General features: G+C 32.7%; 1 protein-coding gene and 1 long non-coding RNA gene across 2 annotated transcripts; both read left to right on the top strand.

Annotated features, from left to right (window-relative positions):
* Positions 1–1,743: 1,743 nt before the first annotated feature.
* On the top strand, positions 1,744–5,961 carry LOC108476945 (uncharacterized). The gene is made up of 8 exons (XM_017779325.2): positions 1,744–2,251; positions 2,553–3,744; positions 3,832–3,922; positions 4,043–4,200; positions 4,299–4,350; positions 4,598–4,677; positions 4,764–4,857; positions 4,942–5,961. The coding sequence occupies exons 2-8, from the start codon at positions 2,593–2,595 to the stop codon at positions 5,529–5,531; spliced, it is 2,217 nt and encodes a 738-aa protein (XP_017634814.1). The 5' UTR covers positions 1,744–2,251; positions 2,553–2,592; the 3' UTR covers positions 5,532–5,961.
* Positions 5,962–7,417: 1,456 nt separating this feature from the next.
* Positions 7,418–13,886, top strand: LOC128295406 (uncharacterized). The gene is made up of 3 exons (XR_008285863.1): positions 7,418–8,018; positions 8,912–9,029; positions 13,651–13,886. It is a non-coding gene; the product is annotated as an uncharacterized LOC128295406 (long non-coding RNA).
* The last annotated feature ends 1,605 nt before the right edge of the window (positions 13,887–15,491 follow it).

Raw genomic sequence — 15,491 nt, 5'->3', positions numbered from 1 at the left:
TGATTGCAAGAATTTGTTGAAAGAGATCTAGAATAAACAGATACTTCATGTGTACCATCAAAGGGACTGTAGTGAATGAAAGGAGCTACGACTCCACTTTTGCTCTTACTGAACTTGATTGTTACTGTCTCCTGAATATTCACGTTTATGATCTTATACAAGCATTTATAGCATCAATTTATGGTGAATAAATGTGTTAGTAAAACCATAATGAAATTTATTTGAATTTTAGCCTATGGATGATGAAATGGCATTTATGGTAAAAAATTCTTGTCAATTAGCGTTCTTTTTCCTCTATAATGGTTTTATTTATTTATGAAAACGCGCTTAGGGCAATGAGAAAGACTTAACAATGCAATACAATTTTACCCCTTTTTTTTTTTCCCAACTTTTGACTTTTTAATTTTGTTTAAATAAAGAGTAAACTACAAAATTAATCTCCTAACTATGCCTTCGATTCCATTTTGGTCACTAAAGTATTAACTTTTTTATTCAATCATTGAACTTTTCTAAATGAAAATATTTTAATCATTCTCTCGTTAGTTGTTGTTAGATGAGTAACGGAAAGCTAATGTGGATTTTTATTGGTATAATAATAAATTTTACCCTTAATGTTAAAAAATTTTCATTTTAATTGTAACTCTAAAAAAAAATCAATAAACTTAACATTCAACATTTATAAAATTTATCAATTTAGTTATAATTCTAAAATTTCAAAAAAGTTAAAATATTAAAATGTTCATTTTTTGGATAAAATTTATAAAAGTAATTAAAAACCTAATAAGTATAAATAAATTAGAAATAGAAAAATACAACAAAAGAGAAATATAACAAATTATTCAAAAAGAAATCAACACGAAATGAATTTATGGATATTAGTGAGAGATGAAGTTGGACAATTCCATGAGACATGGAATTCACAAAATTATATTCTTTAGTTTAGTTCAGCTTGACTTTAGTCGTTTGAGCGACGTGCTTGGACTACCTAAGATTGAAAGTTATTGATAGCATGTCCAAGTCAAAAAAAGCAGGGGGAAAAAACCTTTTCTAAGTTTTTCATTTCGTGAAAGATTTCACTTTGTGTTGTTTTTTCCGCCCAAACATTAGGTCTTTGTATATTTTTAAAATAAAAAAAATAAAAAAAAATGTTTTGTAATGATTAAAAAGTGCTATTTTTTAGAGTAATTTAATTAAATAATATGATATTAATAAAAAACATCACACTTAGATAGTTGGATTTAAGCCGGCTACTTTTTTACCATATTCATGAAGGTGACAGTTTAAAATGAGCATGATACAAATGGTGTTTAATACTCTTCTTGTTCGGTGGATTATGGAGTTACGTTAAAGAATATAAGAAATGAATTTTAAAATATTTTTCTTGTTTAAAATAATTAAAATTAGAACTAAATTGAAAAATTAAAAATATTGAGGTTAAATTTAGTGATTTTTAGAATTTAGACTAAAATGATAAATTTTATAAACACGAATGATTAAATTTATTAAATTTTTAGATTTATAAGTAAATTAATAAAATGTGTAAATATTAAAATATCCAAACTAGCTTTATTCTATTCACTTAACTGAAATTAATAGTTGGGTGACTAAATCGAAAAATTAAGTGAGTAAATAGTTGAATTTGGGTGAGTATGGTTGTAGTTTACCCCTTAAAAAAAAGAAAAAAGTCGTTAGCTACTGTGTGAAGGCCGGGACGAAAGTGCAAGTCACACGGTTATAATATTCGTCTCTTTTTCAAAATTTTGGATTTTGTTGAACGCTCTTTTTCAATTTTCATTTTGGCTAGTTTTAGGAATAAAATATGATTCAAGTCGTGAAACTTAACTGCTGTCTTAAAAGAGATGGCGATTAGAAAGAACTCAACACACACTACTAATATTATTTTAACTTTGGTAAGAGAAAGAAAATCACCAAAGCCAAAAAAGCAAAAAACAGACCAACGGACTAACCAAAGCAATTGACTTCAAAGAGAGAGAAATAAAGCAGACCCAGACAGAACAGATACAGAAACAAATAAACCACCACCTATCAACCCCCCTTTAGGAATTTGGATCTTCTCCTCCTTTGTGTTTACGCCATTCTCAACACTTGTTTTTGCTTTCATTTATTATTATTTTATTATTTTGGCTGTATTTGTTGTGAGAGAAAGAAAGAAGGGGGAAGAGGGTGTTTGTTCAACTGAGGAAATCTGTGGAATTCTGGGGTTTTGACCAATTATTTCGTGGTGACCCTGGTGAGTATATCTCTTCTTTTTTCTGGGTTTCTATTTCTTTTGTTTTATCGATTTGGGTCTTCTTCTTCTTCTTCTTTTTTTCTTTTTTTTTTTTTGTTTCTTTAAAGCCCTCTCATCTTTGTCTTTTGGTGTTTGAGAATTTCCTGCAAATACATGTCCTTTTTATGTTTCTTCTTACACGTTTGTCGCTGGTTTTATCATTTATGTTGTTCTTGAAATAATATAAGGGAAAATATGAAATTAAAAAACAAAAGAATTCTTAGATTGAGGGCGAAAACTTAGTAGTGACTTGATGTTTCAGGATTTTCATGGATTGAGAGAAGAGAAAACAAGGGTATATAATGGGGAGTTATTTAGAAGAAGAAGATGATAAATTCTTTGATAGCAGGGAGGAGATTTCTTCTGCATCTGAGGAATGTGGTCCTAGTCCTGATTTAGGCTTAGTTAATGATTTTTTGGATAGTTTTGATCATTTCGAGTTCTGGTCTGCGTTCCCACAAAGTGTTGATAAGCGTCGGCATAACTTTAGAAGATGGATGGATCTAAGTTTCGATGGGAATTCGATTACCGGGGAGGTTCCTGGTAGTTCCGACAGGGATGAACTTGAATTGGGAATTTCTAGAATCTCACTAGATAGTGGAGCTGTGTTGAGGACTTCAGGTCTTGAACATGGGGTTTCATCCAACCAGTCCTTGGTGTCTTCTCGGTTCGATGATGCTCAACAACCTGAGGATCATTTTGCATGTCAAGCCGATAATTTGGATGGTCAAGTGGAATCAGTAACAGTTGAACAGTGTCAGAATGGAATAAAAAGCTGTTTACAAAGTTCAAGTTCAAGTAGATCTGTTTGTTCCCAAGTGTCTGAGCGAACTACTATGTTGTCTCCTTTGGTTGAGCGGCACTTGGATGGGGAGGTCAAGGGAAGACCTGCAATAGATGTGAAAAGGAAAGTGAAAAGGAGTTGGTTAAGAAAATTAGGTGCCATGGCTCATATTGTTGATAGACATGTTGATGTTTCATCGATGCCTGGTAATCATGATTCGGTGCCCGGGGAAAGGATGAAAAGGGTAAGACCTCATCCATCTAGCAAGCATTCCAAGGAGTTGTCTTCCCTCTATTGTGGGCAAGAATTTGTAGCACATGAAGGGTCCATCTTGACGATGAAGTTCAGTCTGGATGGCGAATTCCTAGCAACTGCAGGTGAAGATTGTATTGTGCGTGTATGGAAGATTGTTGAGGATGACAGTTTAGACAAATTTGATATCCAAGATCTTGATCCATCATGTCTTTACTTCAGAATGAATCATCTCTCACAGCTGATTCCTCTTAATGTCGATAAACAAAATATAGATAAAATAAAGAGGTTAAGGAGATCATCTGATTCAACTTGCGTCATTTTCCCACCCAAGGTCTTCCGAGTTTTGGAGAAGCCTGTGCATGAATTCCAAGGGCACAGCGCAGAAATTTTGTCTCTTTCGTGGTCTAAGAAAGGGGTAAAGTTCCTAGACTTCATCTTCCTTGTTAAGTTGCTTTCGGTCTCTATTGACAGATAAAAATGTAATATATATCCTTTATTGTAGTTTCTACTGTCATCTTCTGTCGACATGACCGTTCGTCTGTGGCAAGTGGGATACGATGGATGCTTGAGGGTTTTTTCTCATAACAATTATGGTAGGCCTTCCATAACCCTAATCCAAGCTGTACAGAAATAGTAGTTAATTACATTTTTTTGTTTTGTTAGCTGGTCATCGTCTTTCATTACATGACATTAACATGTGTATTATTCTGTAGTAACTTCTGTTGCCTTCAACCCTGTGGATGACAATTATTTCATCAGTGGTTCAATTGATGGCAAAGTTCGCATTTGGGAAGTGCTTCGTTGTCGAGTCATTGATTATACAGATGTAAGGGATATAGTCACTGCTGTTTGTTATCGGCCTGATGGAAAGGTTTGTCGAATCTTTTGCTTTTATTAGCTTGTTGAAAATTTTGGTTTCTTTCCTGAAATTTAATAGATTTAAAAAATAATAATGTTTGATTATTGTAGGGAGGAATTGTTGGTTCAATGACTGGCAGCTGCCGCTTCTATGATATAATAGGTATGTTCATGTACGGAAGCCAGGATTTTATAGTACATTAATGGGGCTATTGAACATTGAATTCTGATAATACGAGTATATAGCCGTTAAAAAAAGATTTAATCATGGGATAATATTAAGTTCATCCAACTAGCTAAGGCCTAAGGTGGTCGGTTTTGCATTAAACATAGTGTTCTGCACCAATGGTCCTTTTGTTGCTAGTAGTTTCTGCTTAAACCTCGGTGAATAATTTTAACTGTTCCTATAGGTACTCGACTTCAACTTGATGAACCGATATATTTACAAGGCAAAAAAAAGTTACCTGGAAAAAGGATAACTGGCTTCGAGGTGGTTAAATTTAATCCTTACATTTCTTTTTCATTATATTTTTTTCTCCCAGGTGAAGGCTTACATATTGCTGTTTCACTTTGTAGTTCTCTCCTACTGATCCAAGTAAAGTGATCATTACTTCAGCTGATTCACTTGTCCGTGTCGTGTCCGGGAGAGATGTCATATGCAAAGTGAAGGGTGAGTATTTCATACTTCTGTTTATATAATCTGTTGTTTATGATCACGAGGTAGTAGTTGATTTCGCTTCTTTTCATCTTCCAGCATCCGGCTTTCGAGTTGCAACGAGTCAGATATCTGCAACTTTTAGCCAAGATGGGAAACAGATCATCTCAGCCAGCGAGGATTCCAATATCTACATCTGGAATTACGCCAACCAGGAGAAGAACAGTTCCAAGGTGAAAAGCATTTCGTCTTGCGAGAGTTTCCTCTCCCACAATGCATCGGTTGCTATACCTTGGCGTGGAATCGAGACCATTCCTGCAACACTTACATCCCTAGAACTGGGTGGTGGGGATGTGAGGAGAAACAGCCACCCAAGCGGGCAGAAACATCAAAGTCCAAAAGTGGAGCCGGAACAACCTATGCCTAATTCTTCACCAGATTGTTTCTCTTTAACGCGGGTTCTATTGGAGTCATTAACAAAGGGGTCTCCAACTTGGCCTGAAGAGACACTCCCCAATGCGAGTCCGGTGACAGTTGCATCTGACGTGTGCAAGTTCGAGTTAAAGGTTTTGAAAAGTGCCTATCAAAGCATGTTGAGTTCCCACAAGTGGGGACTTGTGATAGTTACTGCAGGCTGGGATGGACGGATTCGAACCTACCTCAATTATGGTCTACCTATTCGATTATAAGACCCCTCCAAAGATTCAGCAAGCTTTAACCAGGGACTGAATTCATGGCTGTTGCTGCAACAGGCTAAGGTTCGTTGGTCCCCTTCCCTGCATGTGGGTCTGGACCCATCTTAGATTTGGAAGTGTATTAGAGTGCTATCAGTTCAAAGGGTTCGTTAATTTAGGGTCAAATCCAGTCAGGTCCCAACAAGTGGCTGGGGTTTAATATTTTGTTGGATCACAGCTTATAGATATCAAATTTATATATATATATATATATATATATATATTATTTTACTGATTCTTTGATTTGTTTGAGGGACTATGAGCTCTAAATTATGTGCTAACGGGCCCTTTCTTTTTGTAAGTAATTATTTTTAGCAGTATAAAGGAACTTGTAACAACCATATTTGCATATCAATATTTTCGATAATTAATTTTCAAAAGAAAATATTTTCGATTTTTGATAATTTTATTCAAAAATGCAACTAGTTTTCTTTGTCGTGGGATGCACAAGTTATTATTGTAATTTTTTTGTTTAATCAACATATATTACAAGCGATAAAATATAATTTTATGAAATATTTAAAATTATAATGAACATTATAAATAAATATTAGTTTAAAAACATATAATGTAAAAAGTATTAACTTTCATGAATGCTAAATTATATATACATCAAATCACAAAACAAAATATACATAATAACAAATATAAACAATTTAACCATAATTTATACATAATGTTAAACATTAATATTTAATTTATTTAAACTATTTTGAAAAAAAACTTGGACCTACCTTTAATTAAAATAAAAATTATATAATTATTTAATTTAATTTTTTGCTTTTACGTAACCCTAAGCACTCTCTATATTTCCTACTCTTCAATACTATAGAAGTTACCGAAGTCGCTTTTTATCAACTCTTTTTTTTACACAAAAACCAACTCAATTTCTTCGAAAACACAAAAAAAAGTTTCAACGCAGATAAGATTGATTTTAAGTCTTTTTTGACCATCAACCTTTATTTTTTTTCAATATGCTTTGTCTAACATATTTAATAAATAAATTCAATGTTTTAATATTTGTTTTCTTTCAAAAGGTTTAATTTAATGTATTATAAGTAATAAATTATATATCATTAAAATATTCCACATATGAAATTCCATATCGTCCCCTTCAACTTTTTTAATGGTATTTTCATTAAATCATTAGAAAAGCGATTGAAAAAAAGAACAAAGGTTGATGGCCAAAAACAACTAAAAAATACAATTAGGGTCATTTTGACAAGACATGCAAATGTTAGTGGCCAAATTTATTGTTAAGCCTTTTTTATAGCATCCAACATCAATAATTAATCCACTAAAGAATTGACAAAGTAAAATTAGGGCTAAAAATATCATATTTTTAGTAAATTAAGTACATTGCTCGACTAAATAGTAATATAAATGACAAAATTACCTACAATTTAAATGCAAATATAATCATTTGATTTCAAAACTAATCATGATGGGTGTAACTCCATGAATTATCATATATGAAAAGTAGTAGTATTTATTTAAAACATTAAAATTAAAGCAATTAAAATGTTAGATACTAATGGGCCAACTAATCATAATATTAAAAAAGCTGAAGTGTCAAGCAATTAATGGTGCCACTTGTCAGTATCAGAATTATCCAAGAACTTAAACTTTTCAAATTTGCAAGTATACCTTTATATATATATATATATATATATATATATATTAAAATAAACCATTCAGTTTTTTTTGAAACAAAGTCAATATGCATTGAAAAAAAAGAAAATTAAAACACACAAGGTAAACGGAAAGAAACAGTTGTCCTAATAGCTGTACAAGCCTGCTAGCAACTGAGAAGGTGCCTCGAGCTTTCCTAAAACATTAACTAAAGAAATGAAAAGAGTCTTAATTCCTAAAAATTAAATAAAACCTATCAACTAAACCACAAAACCTTTCTCTTCCTAAACACATTTCTTTTTTTCTACATTTGTAAACACATTGGAGTCTACTGGTGTATTGCCATCGTTGTGTTTTCCTTTGAAACACCATACTAGACCACTCCAAAACTAAGTTTGTTGGAGAAATAAGCCATCCCCGAACTCAGAAAGACGAAAATAAACCTTTATTGTTCTAAGATCCTTTTTTGATCTTTGATGACATTAGGTTCTACTTTCGAAGGTACCTCTTCCATTCAGTAGATCGTGCCAGAGAGACTGTGCCCTCGTGTTGTGAGAGTGTGCGCTGCTTCATTTGCCTTCCGAGGGATATATTGAAATATAAGTTAAGAAATCTAGGTCTTTTCTTTTTTATTTCATCAACTATGTTACCAATCACCGATGTATCCTCTGAAACAGACTTGATTTTTTAATAATAGTTAAGGTATCACCTTTCACAACAAGGTCTCGAAACCCCATTCCTTCCCCAAATATGATAGTCTAAAGACATGCCTTTGTACCGCGGTGGTCGGGTTCCACTTCTTCCTAGAGGGTAGGTGCACGATCCCATCACAAAACCTTCATAATTTATTATTATGATTCCTGTTGTTGCTTTCAATTCTTGTTGAAGAAATATTGCATTGAAATTTACCTTCATTTGTTCTGCCTTCGGGGGTCTCCAAAAGTTCTCATTTGTCTTCATATTAATCTCTGTTATGGTTTGTATCTGATTCAATTCTAACACATAAGTTTTTATAAATCCCACAACCTCTTGTACCCTCCCATTTTCCCCCTCATGGTAGAATTTATTTCGATTATACCACACTGCCTAAAATGAGATTGCCATGATTGTACACTGTTGAATGTTACTATTACTAAAAAGAAGAACTAACCATTGTTTCCATGTTTGTTCTGTGTTTATTTGTGAGGAATATACACTAACCCCTTAAAGGACCTTCCGTGTGAACTCACAGTCTCAAAATAGATGCTCCATAATTTCCTTTTCCTCTAAACAAATTGGGCACACAACACCATTCCCGAGTCCTCGAATTTTTAGATTGCTAAGCGTCGAAAGATAATTGTTTGTTATTCTCCATAATTTTATCTTTATCTTGTTGAGGATCGAGAGATTCCAAAATTTTGTAAAATAGGCCTTTATATTTGTTTGGTTTGTATTAAAATTATCCAATAGTTGTAGCTCTTCTATAATTAGCTGTTTACATCCGCTCTATACTATGTACTCGCCCGACTTATCTCCTCTCCATGTCAGTACGTCCTATTATGTCCTACTTACCAACGAAATAGTAAGGACTGCCTCGACTTGTTCCCTCTCTAGTAAGTGCCAAACTGCATCATAGTTCCATGTAAAAAAGTCTTTATAAATTAGATCTACTACTTTGTTTTAGTTGATGTTTATATTCTGACTAGTCACTCTTCCATTGTCAGAGATAGGTAGCCAAGCATCATTCCAGATGTTTGTTGCCTCGTCGTTTCTTATCCTCTAGCTCGTTCCCTTTTTTAGTGAACTACGCGCATTCCAAAGGCTGTGCCAGATAAAAGAGGGGTAAGCTCTTAAACCTGCATTTAAAAAATTATCTCAAGGATAATATTTAAATTTCATTACGCGCGCAAACAAACAATTAGGTTGGGTGAATAGTTTCTACCCCTGTTTAGCCAATAGGACAGTATTAAAAAATGCAAGATCCCTAAACCCCAAACCCCCAAACGTCTTTGGACTACATATAGTAAACCAGGTACTCCAATGAATACCCTTATTATTTTTTAAATTTTGCCACCAAAATTTACACATCTGACTTTCTAACTCTCTGTAAAGTGACATGGGTAACTTAAAACACTGCATAGCATAAATGGGAAGCGTTGTAAAACTATTTTAGTAAAATTTCTTTACCACCAATAGGTAAATTCTGGGTGCTCCAACTCTTCTTTTTTTTCTTTTGAATAAATCTTTCTTTTAACTTCACGAACACGACCTTTTTTCTTCTCCTACCATCGTAGGTAAATCCAAATATTTTTCTAGGTTATTTGAAATTCGAACCCCCAACACCCCTCCTAGTTTCTCTTTGAGTTCATTTTGCACATTTCTATTAAAAAAATCAGAGATTTTTCGAAATTCACCTGTTGACCAGAAATACTTTCGTACTCATTAACCACTGATTTCATCATCGTTGCTTCTTCCAACATTGCATCCCCAAATAATATGCTATTGTTAGCAAAGAAAATGTAGGTAATTGATAAGTCTCCTCTACCCACTCTAGCCCCTCCATTTTTTTCCCTTTTTTTTTAGCTTTATTTAGCATTTAGAGAAACCCTATACGTAAATGATAAATAAATATGGACTCAGAGGATCTCCTTGCCTTATTCTTCTCGTTGGTTTAAATTCTAACCCTTGTCAGCACCATTGAATAAGAAACAATCCTTACACACCTTATCACAAGTTCTATCCATCTGTTGTAAAATCCTAACATCTTCATCATATCTTCTAAATAATTCCACTCCACTTTGTCATAGGCTTTATTGATGTCTCTAATTTTAGTGCAAAGGAACCTGAACCACCTCACTCTTTTTTTTTAAAAGAATGTAGAATTTCATAAGCAATCAGAATGCTATCTGTAATTTATCTTCCCGGGACAAAAGCACCTTGCGTTTCTTCGATGCATAAATGTAGCACCTTCTGAAACCTATTAACCAAAACTTTTGATATTATATTGTAAACGATATTGCAAAGGCTTATGGGTCTGAACTGTCCCAAATTCGTTGGAGCTTGTACTTTGGGTATAATCACAATGTTGGCTTTCTTAATTTCTTCAAAATTATTGCCATTGTTCAACACTTGAAGACAATAAGTAACTATATTATTTTTAACTATATGCCAAAACTTTTGAAAGAAAAAAGCAGGTTATCCGTCTTTTTTGGATGCTTTGAGAGGTGTCATACTTTTCGACGCCTCTACCATTCCTTCTTCCTTAAAATCCTTGCAAAGTTCCTCATTTAAAGGTCTTGTGATGCAAGAATGAACTTTTTGATTGTATTTCATTTTTTTTTTGCGATATGTTATAAAATTGTGAAAAAACTTGTCTTTTGATCCTCCATACGTAACCAATTTTCTCTAGCACGTTGTTCTCAAAATACTTTTTTGTCGGCTTCTATGTTTAAAGTAAGTCTAACTTCCATTATTTTCGCCAAATTGTTTTCATGTGGATCTTCTTCATTTAAGCTATTTAGACGCAGCTTTAACTCCTTTCTAGTCTTCGCACGAGTTTTATTATTATCCTTTGCCCGAATTTTCAACTTTGACTTCAATTCTTCTAATCTCTTTGGCAGATCTTTCTCCCCTAAATTCCACCATTGGCGTATCTACTCTTCAAAATCTTTTTCCAAAACCCAATCAACATTGAATCAGAACGGGATATCACCATACACAAATCTTCCCCTACCACGTGTCATTGTACTTAGAACCACATGGTTTTGATGATGTACTAAGTAATTTGGGAATCTATCCCACCATAATGGATTTTCCACCCCTCTATCAAGTCTCTCACGAATATTGTTACTTGGAAGCCTACCTCTCTCCCAAGTAAACCAATGACATGAAAAACCCAAATCACTCAACTCACAATCCTCTAAAGCCCCCCTAAACACTAGCATTTGTCTTTCCTCTCTTAATCTATCTCTTTTTTTTCAAACAATATAGCACTTCATTAAAATCCCCCATTACAAGTACGACAACTGGCTGCTCCCCTTTAAATGGCTAAGCAGGTTCTACGATTCCCTCATTTGATGCTCTATTGGTGAACCATAAAAACCCGTAAAGCATCAGTGCTCTTCCCCACTATCCTCCATAACTTTTGTGTCAATGTGGGGATTAGAATAACTCCTCAGCTTAATCATTATTCCTTCATTCCATCCAAGAGAAAGTCTACTTTTTAATCCTTCAACACTAACATCAATTCTGTTTGTAAATCCACATGTCTTCTTATTGCTTCCATTCTTCTCGAGTTAACTTTTATCTCTATTAGAAACAAAAGTTGAGGCTGAAACTATCTCAAGTTGTTCTTCACAAGTCTCACTATTCACAGTTGCCCTAAGCTGCGAAACTTAAGATTTTCATTGCGACTGGCTAGCCTTTTTACTAGTGACTGCTGATAATTCATTGTCTAATGTAGAAACTGAATGAGTGTTATGATGACTTCTCTCTATCTGTTGAACCCGTTGTCTTTTCTTCCCTTCCACAAGTCCAATTGGCCTTTCTTCGAACACCTTATTAGACTCCGTTATCATGTTATGTATTGTCTCATCCTCACACATTTAACTGCCAATCTCATTAACCTGATTAAATTTATGCAATCTTTTACTTAACTCCCTTACCATGCCTTTCCCTTTTATGTTGTTTACATCCTCTATAACAACCCATTTTTCAGTGGTGATGGAACATTGGTTTTAGGACCAAAAATTTAGACATGTCAGCCTGTAAATATAATTCGTATAATATTTACGAGGTCATTAAAGTTGTATTAAAAGCTTGTTAAGAAATTTTAACGTTTATACAACTAATTAAAGAAAAAGAACTAAATTGTAAAAATTGCAAAAGTTAATAGTTATTGATGTTTTAGTGCCGATTTGATATTTTATTAAAAGAGGAGGTTTATTATGGTAATTAAACCATCCCAATGGTTAGTGGGCAGTAATTGAGATTAAAAAATTGATTAAAACATGTTATAACGACATTTTTGTAATTAAAGTAAAATTAAGTAAAAGAAAAGTTAAAAAAATTCATCATCTTTTTCATTTGGAATTGTTTTGGCCGAAACACCATAGGAGGGGAGAGCTTGGAGGTTCAGCTAGTGTATGTCCTTGCATGAGTGAGTTTTTTAGTCCCGTTTTTAATGAATTTTATGTTTTTGAGATTATTTCAATTAGGTCTAGCTAACTCGTACCTTTGTTTTTGAAACTGTTCAAATTTTTTAATGTTTTCATTGATGAATATTGATTGTTCTTGATGTTAGTGATGATTTTGAAGTCTTGGTTGAGATTTTGGATTGTTTTATAAAGTGATTTTTGTTAGTTTTTAGTTAAAGGATTCAATTATTAAAATGTTAAAATCTCGTGGTGTAATTGTGAAATAGTGGTATTTTAAGGACTGTTTTGAAGCCTTAAATATTCCGCTGGATGTAGTGATTTTCAAAAGTGGCTAATTTGATGATTTTTGGGTTAAAGGACTAAATCGCATAAAGTGTAAAAATTAGGGGTAATTGTGTAATTTTTGTAAATAAAAGGGTAAAAATGTTAAAATTAATTAATATATGAAATTTAAGCTAATAAATGAAATAAATTATATTTTAGATCAAGATTTTTTTTATATAGGGGAAAAAGTAAAGTAGCGGAATAGTCCTCGAACTTCCCCAACTACTGCAATTTAGCCTAAGTAAGTTAGTTCAGTTTAAAATTATATATATAATGCCTAATGAATTATAATTGTATTAATGGTTGTTAAACTACTATAATGGTGATATGAAATTGTTTGGAAAATATGATTTAAAATTTTATTCTTGAGCCGGTTGAACGTTGGATAGAGTATAGTTGGTAATGCAAATGGATTATATTGCGTGTTATATGAAATTGGTGGAGAGGAGATGTTACATGATTTACAGTTATTTCCTCAGTATACCGAAGTTCAGCATTTGTTACAAACCATCATGTTATACTATCCTGATACTAGTGTTTTACGGGGGCAGATGTATAGCCTACGGACTGGGCACTTGGTGCTGAAGCATGTTTTCGATTGGACTAGCTCTTACGAGCGTTTGGCATGTTTCTGTTGGTTTACCTGTGTACTCATACCCATATAACGTTTATCGAGCAGTGATTCTCGTATTAAAGTATTGTGTTGAATTTTTTGATGGTCCTGTATTATTCATGAATTCTTGGAGGTAACTTGTTTTCAATATGATAAACCTCTTATGAAATTATTAAATGAAGCTTGTACTCGAAGTGTGTAAACTCACTAATTATAAATTGTGTCTGACAGGAAATATTGACCATTAAGTTTTAATAGTTTAAATTATCATGTTTAGTTAGGTAAGATTTGCCATTTTTATCGTTTGAACTTATTAAGATTTATAAGCTTACTTGTTTTACTTGATGTTTTACTTGATGTTTTCTTGTAGATATCATTTTGTGGAACGATTGATCTGATCAACCTTTGAGTCACGCTATCCAGTTGATTTTGGTAGTTATTGGATGTTTATTTTGGCTTATATGACATGTAACAGGGTGAGAAATGTTTTGAGGTATGGTGTGGTTACTTGTAAGATTAAGATGTGAATGACATGGTAATGTTATGTGTTCACTTGTATTGTGGTTAATTTTTAATCTTTTTGCATTGTTAATGTTTGGAGAAAAACTTTGGTATGTTTAAATTGGATAGAAATGTGTACAATTGTGCTAGGTGTGAGCTAATGTTATATATTTGTGGCATGAAAGTATACATTTTATCTTAAATTGTTTTGTTTTGATTTGAGGTGCCTTTGAATAGCATATTGGTTAGAAGGTTTAGGTTGTATGAATTGATATGTTTTTGAATGTTTAAAGTGTTCTTAAGTCAATTGAATGCAATATAAATTTGGGTAACTTGTTGGAAAAGTTTAAGTTCTGAAATAGCTTGTTTTGAGGGTTCATAAAGCTCGTTTTAAGCATCATAAATGTATGTTATGATTAAATTTCATTTATTTTATTTTAGTTAAATGTTTATTAATATAATGACTTGACGTTACTTGTTATGAACTGTTAACATGTCGTAGCATCTCGTAACCCTAATCCAACGATGGTGACGTGTGATGTAAAGCCCGGTTTTAGTTAAATCAGAATAATGGTTTTGGAACCACAAATCTGATGTTGTAAAATTATTTTAATATTATTTTGTGTTTATAGCTTGTGATTATATATGTGTGAAAATTTTGTGAGCTAATTTTATCGTTTAATAGCTCAATTTGAGAAAATGACTAAATCGCATAAAATGTAAAAGTGACATTCTATATGTTAAATGTGTTTAATTGCTATGGTTGATTAAATATGAAGTCCTTATGTTGAAATTAGACCTTTAGAATGGTTAATGGACATTTATGGTCATGTATATAAAAGTTTTAATATAATTTCATTAAGAATATTATGGTAATTAGCAAAATAAAAGGTTAATTAAAGAAACAAAATCAATTTTGGTGTCATCTTCTCCATGCTTTCACCGAAAATCAAAAGAAAATAAAAGCTTGAAGCTCATTTAGGGTTCGACACTTGTGTGGCTTAATTAAGGTACGATTTTAACTCGAATTTTGATGATTTTTACCTTTTGTGATCGTTGCTTTGAGTATTAGTTAGCCCGTGCCTTAATTTTTGAAATTTTTTGATAATTTTATGAAGCGCCATTGTTGAATCTATGTGCTTTGTGATGGTTGATGATGAAAAATGGAATATAAATGATAGATTAATATGTTTTGTTAAGTGATTTTTAGAGAAAATATAAATTAGGGATTAATTTGTGAAAAAAGAAAATGTGGGGTTAAAAGTGTGAATAAATGAAAGATATGAGCTACTAAGGGCATAAGGGTAATTCGGCCAAGCATGGGTCTTATTGAATTTTGTGAATTTTGTGTATTTATGAAATAGGGACTAAATTGAATAAATGTAGAGCTTTAGGGGTTAAAGTGTAAAAATGCCCAAATATGTGTTTTTGGATTAAATTGAAATGAATCAATGAATAAATGAGTTAATTTTTGAATGTATATAGATCAAGAACGAAAGAAATCGGACTTAGATCGAGGCAAGAACAAAGTACTTGATTAATCGGCTAGTTTCATTGTTTCTACGACCGAGGTAAGTTCATATGCAAATAAATCTCTTTATAACACCCCCAAACCCGGCCCAGACGTTATGACCGGATTTGACATGCCACATCGAAGCGTTCAAAACATTATATATTGTTGATCTAGAAAAAAAACTTACTTAGTGTTTT

Source organism: Gossypium arboreum, chromosome 1 (genome assembly GCF_025698485.1).
Source record: "Gossypium arboreum isolate Shixiya-1 chromosome 1, ASM2569848v2, whole genome shotgun sequence".
Taxonomy (NCBI): Eukaryota; Viridiplantae; Streptophyta; class Magnoliopsida; order Malvales; family Malvaceae; genus Gossypium; species Gossypium arboreum.
Note: the sequence above shows the minus strand (reverse complement) of the source record. Positions and strands in the feature narration are given on the sequence as shown.

What these genes read in the sequence shown, in the direction of transcription:
- LOC108476945 (XM_017779325.2), top strand. Translation starts at nt 2,593, where the DNA reads ATGGGGAGTTATTTAGAAGAAGAAGATGATAAATTCTTTGATAGCAGG. An exon ending in CCGCTTCTATGATATAATAG is followed by an intron (nt 4,351 to 4,597) that starts GTATGTTCATGT and finishes CTGTTCCTATAG; the next exon opens with GTACTCGACTTCAACTTGAT. An exon ending in AAAGGATAACTGGCTTCGAG is followed by an intron (nt 4,678 to 4,763) that starts GTGGTTAAATTT and finishes TTCACTTTGTAG; the next exon opens with TTCTCTCCTACTGATCCAAG.